This window comes from Telopea speciosissima, chromosome 4, assembly GCF_018873765.1.
Source record: "Telopea speciosissima isolate NSW1024214 ecotype Mountain lineage chromosome 4, Tspe_v1, whole genome shotgun sequence".
Taxonomy (NCBI): domain Eukaryota; kingdom Viridiplantae; phylum Streptophyta; class Magnoliopsida; order Proteales; family Proteaceae; genus Telopea; species Telopea speciosissima.
The window spans coordinates 371,773-383,336 of NC_057919.1; the positions used below are offsets into that span (position 1 = coordinate 371,773).

At 39.5% G+C, this 11,564-nt stretch overlaps 1 protein-coding gene across 4 annotated transcripts in view; it reads right to left on the reverse strand.

Annotated features, from left to right (window-relative positions):
* Positions 1 to 9,671, reverse strand: part of LOC122659741 (probable amino-acid acetyltransferase NAGS2, chloroplastic) — a 48,122-nt gene extending 38,451 nt beyond the window's left edge. The window contains exons 1-4 of one of the 4 annotated variants that reach the window (XM_043854856.1): positions 9,194 to 9,671; positions 8,300 to 8,387; positions 2,258 to 2,466; positions 1,932 to 2,083 (exon numbers count right to left, since the gene is read on the reverse strand). In XM_043854856.1, coding sequence (XP_043710791.1) covers positions 1,932 to 2,083; positions 2,258 to 2,466; positions 8,300 to 8,387; positions 9,194 to 9,592 — 848 coding nt within the window. In that variant the 5' untranslated portion in view covers positions 9,593 to 9,671. Of the gene's footprint in view, positions 1 to 1,931; positions 2,084 to 2,257; positions 2,478 to 8,299; positions 8,388 to 9,193 lie in introns of those variants that run through there. The other 3 variants (XM_043854859.1, XM_043854858.1, XM_043854857.1) reach the window with 3 other exon arrangements.
* Positions 9,672 to 11,564: the final 1,893 nt, after the last annotated feature.

An 11,564-nucleotide genomic window follows, 5' to 3' on the forward strand; every position in this document is an offset into this window, starting at 1 on the left:
GTTTACAGAGAAACCGTATTAAACGCATACCGTATTATTTCTGTACACACTTTTTTGCACCAGATTTTTAAGAAGTATTATTGTCGTCTAGTCTGTTTAATACCTGTACATATCCGTACCCCTTTTTTTGCCGTACCCAAACTTACCATGGGCTGGACTCATAGAGTCCTAATCATCTAGCCCAACTATAACGATAAAATAATAAGAAATAAGCTACTAAAACTGCCCCATTATTTGAACTCTTAAGGTTTCCTGACTGATCTAAAACTGGCCAGATTCATTGAATCTGGACAATTACAGTGGTCAAGTTTTTTAAATTTTTTTTTTGCTGAATGAAAATTTAAATTACGAAGAAAAAGAGAGGAATATACAAGCCCAAGGGCAAAAAGAACAAAAACAAAAAAGCATAGTGCGGGTCAGGCTGCAGAAGGGAAATAGGCAGACCCCAAGATACAACAATAAGCCTGTTCCTTGGGGAATCCTTAACAGGAGCTAGGGGGAGGAAACCAAGTTTGGTGGAAACTTCGAAAAAGATGACATTCCAAATCTTATCTAAGGAGCGAGAGTTGGAAGTCCATTTTCTAAGATTGTGTTCCATCCAAATATGAGAGATAGATGCACAAAAGGCGAGCTTGCTAACAGAGTCACAAAAACACCATGTCAACCCAAAGCCATTCGGATGAAAGGAGAGGGGACTTCTTCTAACTGGCCAGCAGGTACTTAGGGCTCTTTTCCACATGGATGAAGCAAAGGGACTAGAGAAGAATAGGTGGTCTGATGGCATTACACCAGGTTTTGGCCCAGTTCTGGTCCAATCATTACCTAACCGATGGCCCTGGTTTTGCTGCTGCATCAGTTCTCTCCAGCTTTTAAAAAACCCGTCCATAAGTTTTGTAGTGATGCTGTACCAGACCTGCACAATCATCTTTCAATCTGAAGTTGAATTTTGACTTTGCTCGAACAATACAAAGGAAATCAGCAACCCTATGCAGTGCTTCCATAGCTCTGATACCAATTCAGAAATCCAATCGAACAAGGGGATGCACATAGGCACACACTCATGGATCTAACCTCAAAAGAAGTAACATTGACAGTTTCAAGATGAATTAATATGCTTGATCTATGACGAAAAAATTACTAAATCTGAGGAGATATTTGGAATATATACCCACTCTTTTAGATGAGAGAAAGATGAGAAAATCCTAATATGAGAAGGAAATGCAGCACAAGTCCAAGCTCGACTTATACAGTATGAGAAATATATCTTGTGATCTTTACAGTATAAATGAACAATGCTCCTCCAAGCTGCTCCTGTTTACAATTATAGCGACGGCAACCAAAAGCCTAAACTGCATGCTGCTATCTTTCTGAAAACATATTATGCAAATCTAGTCCTCTTCCCAATTTTGGGCTCTAGCTGCTATCTATCTGCAAATGTATTCTGCAAATCTACTCCTCCCACCCCAAAGAGTCATATTATCAGCTAGCAACTAAAACCCCTCTAAATTCTGCAAATCTAGTCCTCCTCCTCCCACCCGGAGAGTCATATTATCAACTAGCAACTAAAACCTCAAAATGAAGTCCAGAACTGGTATTTATGAATCATTATCCCCTGCAGCACGTCCAATGTCATGGCTGTCTCTCTCTATTAAATGCTTTAAAATTTTCTAATTTGTCCATATTACCCTTGGCAAATTTAATGGATTAAAAGAGGGAGAGGAAGGAGAATTTTATGCAGTGTAGTAAATCTATGAAGGGTTATTTTGAAAGATTAGTTTAAAAAATGAGATTTGTCAAACCTGGCAATCTTTCGTGGGATGAAGTATACGCAATCACATCCTTCTTCATTAAACCCATTAAAGCAAGAGCACATATCTAATTCAATCAGATTAATAAATAACCAAAGATACCTAGTGAACAATAGAGCATACTTGCAATTTAAAACTTCCCCAGAGCTGGAATAACCGAGATTGCTTAATACTACTATACAATCTCCATCAAGCCTCTCACGTATACGAGAAACATCAACTTTCTTTACTTCACCAGTCGCTCCAAAGTCGATGCCATTAACAACTCCTCGTTTCTAGCAAAATATTGAAATAAAATGAATTCAACTCACAGTAGAGGCAATACAGTTTAAAAAACAAGATAAACCTCAAACTGAGTAAGGTTCTCAACTGAATATTCACCATAAAAGGAATAACATGAAATGCAAATATCCTAAAATTCCACCAAATTCTCATAGAAACTTCCTCACCTTAGCTGCAAGAAAATTACCACTTGCAACACTAACACCAACATCATGCCAACGACTATTATCACCATGTCGACGAATACTGCATATTGAGGGTCCAGGAGAAAGCATTGCTTCTATCAAAATACGGATTCTCCCAGCTGCCTCCATTGCTGCTTCCAGAGAGTGAGGGTCTGTAATTCGGTATCGACCAACATACTTGGCCTCACTTCCTGCAAAACCACTGTTTGCATTTCATGAAACTAAACAGCACCCACAAAGACATTACCATGAAGAAACAAAAGGGGGAGAGAAAGATAATGAATCAAACTGCAATAGCCAGCAACCACTACAAATGAGCAGATGGAGCATGGAATCGTTTCCACCTCTCTCCTGCTACAGATGGCTCTAAATAGGGACCCAAAGAAACTTACATCTAAATTACAAGCCAGCAGTCATGATCTAACCACACTCCTCAACAATAGAATGCAAAAAAGTATATCCATCGAACTACATGTTTGGATACTCTGTAAATTTCTCACAGTAATAGGCTTAACAAAGGGGAAAGAGGGTTGTGCGAAGGTGAAAGGGAGGTTGCTAGCAAATCTGCAGGGGAAGCCTGCAGATCAGCTTCAAGGTTCACCCAGGGCTCAGAAGGAGCAGGCAAGAAAGCAACATCACATTCAACATCGTGATCGAGACTCTGGAGCACTGCAAACCTATTATGGCCAGCGTAGGGGGCTCTGCAAGTCAAGGGATCAGTGGTCAACTCGCCGGAGTTCAGAATCTCCTCAGAAGCTTGAAGATTTTTCCGGTTGCGTTTTCTCTCTTTTTTCCGACCACGGGAAAGGACCGGAGAAGTTTCAGATTCCGGCAACTTGGAAGGGTCAGCAATCAGGGAGAAACTTGCTACGTGGACCGTGAAATCCTCATCTGGATGTCTATCTTCCACAACAGTGACTAAGGCATTGAAGGTAGCTTCGGTAGTAGCGGCATCAAACATGCCATCGCCAGGGGCTTTACCGCAAGCATCATTTTCAACATAGGGAACCAAAGCGACAGAGTGAAGAGTCGAGGGAGCCTTGGATCCGTCGGAAACAAGGAGGCACTGCTTCGAGGGGTGACCAAATATCTTGCAGGAGGAGCAATAGTGGGGAAGCCACTCATAGAGAACTCTTTGAGAAAAGGAATGTCCTTCTTCTTGGATGGTGACGAAATTTGGAGGAGGAGCTTCAGCGTTGATTTCGACACAAATTTTGGCAAATGAAAGTCTATCCATTTTCTTGGTACGTTCGTCAGAGTAGAGGGGAGTTCCAATGGTCGAGCCAACGATGCTGAGCCCAGAGGGGCACCAGTAATGGAGGGGGAGACCAGGAAGATTATCCAAATGGGAATGGCTTTCAAGTCGATTTTGCTAAGGGAGGAGCGGGTCCCATTGTCGAAGGAAGATCAGTTTCTTGCCATTCTGCCAAGGACCGCCCTCCAGGGCTCGAGCTTTATCAGAGTCGTCAGAGAACTTGAAAATGGAGATGCCGTTGGACATCAAGTAGGTGAAGACTGCACCAGCAGCTCGCCACTGTTTCTGAAGAGAAGTCTTAACCACGTGAAAGGGGGGGCGGGTGCCTAGGAAGTGACCCACTAGGCAGCACTGCCATTTGGAGATTTCTTCGTCAAGTAGGCCCTTGAGACAGAAGCCAATATTGGAGTCATCTAAAATGGAAGGGGAGACGAAATGGAGGGAATGTCTGTCGGTGGTGGTGGTGGGTTGTCTGGTGAAGAGGGAGCTCCAAGGTTTGGGATCGGGGGTGGGATTAGCAGGGCAGGTGAAAGGGGAAGAGGGAGGTGGAGAGGATGGAGGAGAGGCGGAAGAAGGGGAACAGGGATGGGACAGGAGGCTTGCAGCGGCAGAGGCTGCCGGAGGGAGGGGACATGGAGCAAGGGAGGGGTTTGATCTCCTAAATTCTTTTGATGTGACATTTGCAAAGTTTAATTCATCAATTGTGAGAATTTAATTACGCAATCAACACGACAAACCATTGAACATGAAAATCATAAAATAGAGATTCGATAAGAAATTCATACCTATACATATCGTCTGAATAAGAAGACCCTCTACACTCTGATCTTCCCAATTGATCTTGTCTGCTCTCTTCTCTATCAATAGCTAGGGTTAGCAACTAATGGGCATTGCTACCAATTTATAAACTGAGAGTAAGGACCAACCCTGTTATAGTGAACAATTGATGCCTGTCCCATAATAGGCATAATTGCTAATACGCCCACATATTACTTAAAATTTAAGGCAGTTAACTGGAAAGCCCATTATCCATTAAGGATATCATCTCCCATTTTGGGCTTCATCCAACCAAGCCCATCAATCAATGCCCTTATCCAGCTCCCAAACTCCCCTCATATATGTATTGGGACTTTGATCCCATGGGTTTACTTAGTAATTGGCTAATTTAATGAGCCTGAAATAGGGGGTATAAAGTAGGACTACGGGATTTGCTTCTTTAGTTTAGTTAGAGTCCTATTTTGAGTTTGTTTTCTTTATTATTTCACTTTCTTAGTCAATTTAGGTTACCTTATTAGTTAAGGATAGGGTTAGGCCTTTCCTTTTTAGTGTCTAAGTCTATTTTAGGGTCTTCTATATAAGTTTGTAAGGAGGCCAGCATTGTACACGAATTTGATTAATGAAATATTGGCTTGAGCCTTTGGGAAAATCCTAAGATAGGTTGGGTGTGATGCTCAGGCTGAGATAGCCAGCCCCACCTTTCCCCATTTCCTTCCCCCATCCCCTTCCATCCGTTCTTGAATCCAAACCCTAATTTTGTTCAAATCGATCTCAAGAGTGCTACAAGCTGCTGGGATTTCTTTCAACTGATTGTCACATCGATTTCTTGAATATTACAACATCGAGATCATTGCTGCTTCAACAGGTTACAAATTTGTGGTTTTTTTAATTGTTACTTCAAATGAGGAAATTGTTCCCTCATTTGAGTTCCCATTGTTCTCTTGGTCCCTCGTATGATTTTAATTCCCATTGTTCTCTTGGTTCCCTCATATGATTTTAGTTCCCATTGTTCTTTTGGTTCCCTCATATAATTTCGTATTTATTGGAGGGTTTTTTATTTGATTCTGCCTGGGATTTGATCTATTCTGGTTCTAGTCTAACATTATTGATGTAGATTGAAGCATGAAGAAAACCAAAGAAAAAGAACGAAAAAGTTACTGTTTACATGAACAGTACCTCACGCACTGTTCTCACGACATTGTTCATGCAAACAGTAATTTTGGGGCTGATATGGGCTGCTGGCTTAGGGGAGTTGACTTTTTGGTGTTATTTTTGTTAGACACTTATTTAGTTTCCTATTTGAGTTGTAATCCTAATTGGGAATCCTAGTTAAGAGTCTAGTTTCTATTTTATAGATTTTATTAATCGGTTTCTTACTTAGATTAGGATTGTGTTGTTTTATTATAAATAAATGTATGTGGCTGAACAGAAAATGGATATTGATGAAGCTGTGAGATGCGGCAACGGTGAGATACCGTGGGTGAGAAGCCCTGGTGAGAGGATGATGGGCTGATATAGCTGATCCTATTCCCCCCCCCTTCTATATCCCTTTCTTCTTCTTTCCTATCCTTTGATGTTCTTCTTCATATGTAAACAGAAAATAGCAATAAAAGAGTTTTAGTTATTTAATTTTTGTTCTTTTTATTGTATTGATCCTGCTGCAATTGATCTCCCGCTGGTTCCCTGAGGTCGACTTTGCAATAGTGCGCCTCTTTCAACACTTCCTATATGTGCACAGTTTATGTAATCCAGTTGTAACTACAATGACATAAGCTGCCCAAGTGGGAGAATGTAATGTTTTCACATGTAATGGGCTTAGCACAGTCATTGTATAGGCTTGAATTAGGGGTAGGGTGTTGATTGATGGGCTTGGTTGATTGGAGCCCAATACAGCAAACAAGAACAGAAACGATAAAGGGAAAGGAAGAAACAAGGAAAGACAAATAATGAAAGAAGATGATGAAGAGTAACAAGGTTTCTTGGAAAGGAATGGAAGGTGAGAGTGTGGATAGTTTGTATCTGAAACAAGAGAGAAGATCAAAGGAGAGGAGGTAGGTTTGCGCACCCACAGCTCTTGGCAGCCAATGACATAATCTCAAATTTGAATCAATCCAATTCAATCCCATCGTGGGTTACAATTTTTATAAAAGAGAGAATAAAAAAACTCCTAAACAAACTCTGACAGAGGTACAGTTTGAAACAAAGTCCAACTCATTCCTATCGGTTACTAAACAGGAAGTAAGAATAAGTAATAAAAGGCAAAATAATCCCTTTATAATCCTACATGTAACTGCATCATCTAGCTTCTAGCCCTACCTCAGCATGAAACTAATGCAGACAAAGTTCCAGCAACAGTACCAGAGGAGAAAGAAGCCCTCACAGCCAGCATGACAGCCAGTTTCTCAGTGTGACAGCCAGCCTAGCTGTGACAATAACAGCTTGCGGTTAATGTTCATATCCAAATTCTGTTTTGAGTATGATTCCAGATCTCATCCTTGTTCAAGAGTCCTATTGTGGGGTTTTTTCTAGAAGATTAGTTTCCTTAATTTTTTTATATCAAATCTTATCTTGGTTTGGGATTGATTTATTCCAAGCTGAGTTGGCTCATCTTTTCTTATTTGCAGAATGATGTAATAGGTTAGTTTGGAGCTTTTCCATTGATTAGATGATAGATGCTTTTATTTCCTATTGCGTGAATGATGGAAGCTCTCTCCTAAGCCAATCACAGGCTTTTGGAGAAGCTATAAATACATGTAAGGCCTTCAAGCCATCCCAATGATTTGAAGAATAAAGCTTTTCAGTTTCTGAATTCTGATTCTGTGGATTCAGTGATGTTTACTTGGTGGATTCCAAGCGAAGACCATGGTGGATATATTAGTGGAATAGTGGATTATCTTTGCAGGCTTTGATAAATTCCTAGCCTGGAGTTTAGGTGGATTCCTAACATGTTTTATCCTTCTTCCTGCTATCAAAGTTACAAATCATATTTTTCTAACCTTACACCTTGCAGCTATACTATTATGTTGATTCCTCATTTTCAGATCTACTTTGCTACTGATTTCAGTTTTTTCTGTTACTTAGAAAACCTATTCTGATCTGTTTTCTGCATTGTAATAGCCTCCGAGAATACGGATATGATTTCAGGTTCTGTTAATCGATTTACTGTTGTTCTGTTCTTGTTTTCAAGTTTCCTAGTTGCAGTAGGATTACACCAGGTCTCAAGATCTGGCCATCAGATTTTGATAAACTTTGCAGGCTAATTCTACTTGCCAAACCAACCCATCAACTACAATTTCAGGCCTATGAGAATTGTATTTCTGAAATCAGTAATTTTTATCAGTTTCTGGTTTTCATTCCTATATCTGTGATCCTATTTTTCTGGTCTTATAATAAATCAAGTCTGTTAGAAGATTAGAAACTTCAAAATCTTGGGAATACAGATTTGATATACTGGCTAGCTAACAGAGCATACATCAAAATTCAGCTTGATGGAATGAAGAGGAGGGGTATGCTCTATAAGACTATAACTTAGAGAAAGAAATGCCAACATCAGCTGCAATCAGCATGGCATGAGTTCCAATCTATACGGACCCTTCTGCTTACTGCCCTAAGGATTTTGGGGACCAATGCAGGACACCAGCCTTTTTCTCTACATCTAACTTTTAAATAAAGGAATGCTAGACCAAAATAGTGAATGCCAGATCTTCTTAACTGAATGGTCACAGATATCCTACATAAAGTCTCCAACATTACAATAGAACAATAAGAACCAAAAGAAAATAAAAATTGTACTCCAGTGCAGTGGCAATACCAACACCATGCTGATGTAACATGGCAAAAAAAACATGTATATTGGGCAGATGAATCATGTTATGTTCCGTATTACATTGATGATGCTTCCTATAGCACTAAAATCATCAGGACCAATTCTTTACCAGATGGTCCATGCTAATCTGGAAGGGAGTGACAAGGTCAAAGCAGACTTTTCTCACCTCTTTCAGCCAAAAGCTTGTCAATTTGCACATGAGTCCCAGGAACAAGAACAAATCTGATCCCCAGACCATGAAGGAGAGAGATATCCTGCATGTATAAGTCTTAGTGTTGAAAATACAAGCAAGTATACATCAAGGGCCATAAACAAAAAGAAAATAAATTACATAACACAGGAGTCTTCCATTTAGTGTTTTATGACATTGAAATGAAACGCAATGCATGGGAAACACGTTTGCAAGCCTGATGAAAATGAGAATCAGCCAGCAAATTATACATTGTAGTTCAGAAGTCGTTCAAATGCACATTGGCACCTAACCATGAAATTTCTAATATTATGACATGTACTGCATAATTACATACTATCCGATAAGATATTCAGCAATACAGTCCAATATTGTATGATATAAAGTACGCAGAGTTTAAACCTGACTCAGATGTATTCTGACCATTTTTCTTTCAATTGTTCTAATCAGCTGTCTTCCCAACAATTGCTGCACTATTAGATAGCGAAGCATTATTTTATGGGTTGAAATCACCTATCGAAGTGAAGAACTGACAAATAAAAACTGAACCACCATTTTCAGTTTTTTTTTTTTTTTTTTTTTTAAATTTAAAACTTATGGCTAATATACACTAAGGGAACATAGGATAATAAATTCACTGACTGTTTGTACATCTGATCAAATTATACTGAGAGCAGATTTCAATAAAAACCTAAACATTAATGATTAAAATTTAATATTCCAACTAAATGTGTATAGGCAGTGCATGTTTTAACTCGACAATCAAACAATATATTCTTGTAAAAACCAAGAAAATTTTAAAAAAGACCATTCAAATTTGAAAAAAGAAAGAAAGATGAAAAGAATAGGATGAGAATATCTGAAACTTGCCTTTAGAATGGGTTCCAAGTAGGAGGGAGTATCGACAATTTCTCCGGAAATAATGACAACGAAGGTGCTGCCTCTATGCGCCCTAAAATAGGGCCAAGCTTCCCGAAACCAGCTAACGAAGTGCTTGTCCTTATCAGAGCAACGGTCGTTAGTGTTCCCGAGTTCCAATTCGCCGAAAATATGGCAATTTACGAAGAGTCCCCTCCTTTCGGCGTTTCCATTGGAACGAAGTGAAACCAGAGGTGGCAGCCCTTTGATCGACTGGTAACTTTGGAAAGTGGCCCTGAAACCATGGGGGAACCTCGAAGCACCACTTGGAATGAATTTCTTTTCCTGCGTAGCCGATATCTCTCCATGGTTCTGCAAGGTAGTCCAGGAACTAGAAATCGAAGCGGCCATTGATGCGTGGATTCGAGACCAGACCGAAATCCTATGTTCCAAACAAAACAGAGACACGTATGGAAAAGGAAATTAGTAAACGGAATGAGGAGGGGAGAGAAATACGAAGGTTTTTTTTTTTTGGTTTTTTTTTCTGTAGAAGAGAGAAGACGAAGGTTGTGGGAAAATTATCACCTCCAGTTTGCCGACCGGCCCAGTTCCGTTCCTCTAATAGGGTGATGGTGGACCCCACCCGGGTAGGGTGTTTGGACATGGGTAGAGAGGTCATTTCAGCCCCTCTTTGTTAGATGGGGAACTGGGCCGGTCAGCAAACTGGAGGTGATAAAGATCCAAGGTTGTGTGAGGTAAATCATCTGCACTACGGGTGAAAAGAATCCGGATAAGCTACCCACATGGGGACGGGTGAACATACACGAGTCACATGACTGATGACAGCAACCACTTGTTCTTTTTGTTTTCATTAATACCCTTCCTCGTCTTGTAAATAACAAAACTGAGACAACTGGTTATCTCTCACGTAGGTGCAACGTGCAAAGAATTGGACTCGCAAAGATATTTGACAAGGAAAAGCCGGATCGGGCTCGGCTGCGGCCATCATGTTGCATGCAATTCCCCGATGAGAGGATAGCCGGATCGGGCTCCTCTGCGGACTGGAATTGTATGGCCATCGTGTTCTGTGAAACTCTCAACTTGCCACCTAGCACATATGCCATTCAATGATTGGGCATCAAGCTCCTTCCCCAACTGCATGGCTAAAACAATGGAAAAGGTCAAAAGGCGAAAGATGGAAATATTGGTAAAGAAATAATAGAAAGGAAAAAGGGCTTTTAACTATTTATGTAGTGTTTTTGGTAGTACTATTTATGTTGTTTTTTGTATATTTTTTGGTGCAGAGTACTATTTATGTAGTTGGAAAACTGGGTTTTGAGCAGGTCATCCGAAAAAAAAAAAAACATGAAATCTAGTGAGGAGTTGTGAAGATTTGCCCAGATTAAGAAAATGACCAGACAAATTGAGTTTTTATTGTGTTTTGCTTAAGGGTGTTAATGAGGAACTGGAATAGAATATCGAATCCAGATTCGAACCAAATAACTTGAACAGATCCGGACCAAATTTAATATGGTTAAGTCCTGGATTTGAAAATGTCTTTATAATTTGGTTCGATTCGAATCCGAAACTAGCCACTAAACCAACGGTTCTAATCGAATCTGAACCAAATACCCGCATTAAAGTTAAAACTTAAAACCCTAATAGTTTATTAGTTAGTTAAAACTTAAAATCCTAATAGTTTATTAGTTTTGGTTTTTTAATGGTTTAAGATTCTTAAGTTGACGGTTAACTTACCTTAGTGGCTTAGTGCCTTAGTCCTCCCTTAGTCCTTAGTCCTTAGTCCTTATGGCTTACTAAATATAACTTATTAGATTAATATTTTAACCAAAACTATCTTGAACCCCAAACATCTATTGGCCAGCGAATAAGCATTTGTCTTGTCCCCTGAATTTAAACCCGACATAATACCTAGATATAGTAACCAGATAAGAATTAATTACAAGAAGTGAATTGTAACCATATCCAAACCGGAACCATGCAGGTTCGGTACGAGTACAGAATTTCAGAACTGAGACAGGACGTGGTCTAGATCTGGATCACACTAATACTCATTGGAACCAAACCAAATACCAGGTTCCGAACCGATTTACACCCCTAGTTTTGCAAGCATGATGTAAATTCATGGAGTCTTTTTTTTTTTATTCTTAATTGGACCATATATTTTTGCAAGCATGATGTAAAATTCACGGAGTCTTTTTTTTTATTCTTAATTGGACCATATATTATTAATAGCTCATAACTTTCGTATGCAACTAAACAAAAACCCTAAAATTTTTATTTGTTATCTTTAATATTAGCCTCTTATTTTTTCTCACCTATGAAGCAACCATAGTCTCGTCCCTCATCATTTGGAGAAAGAGAA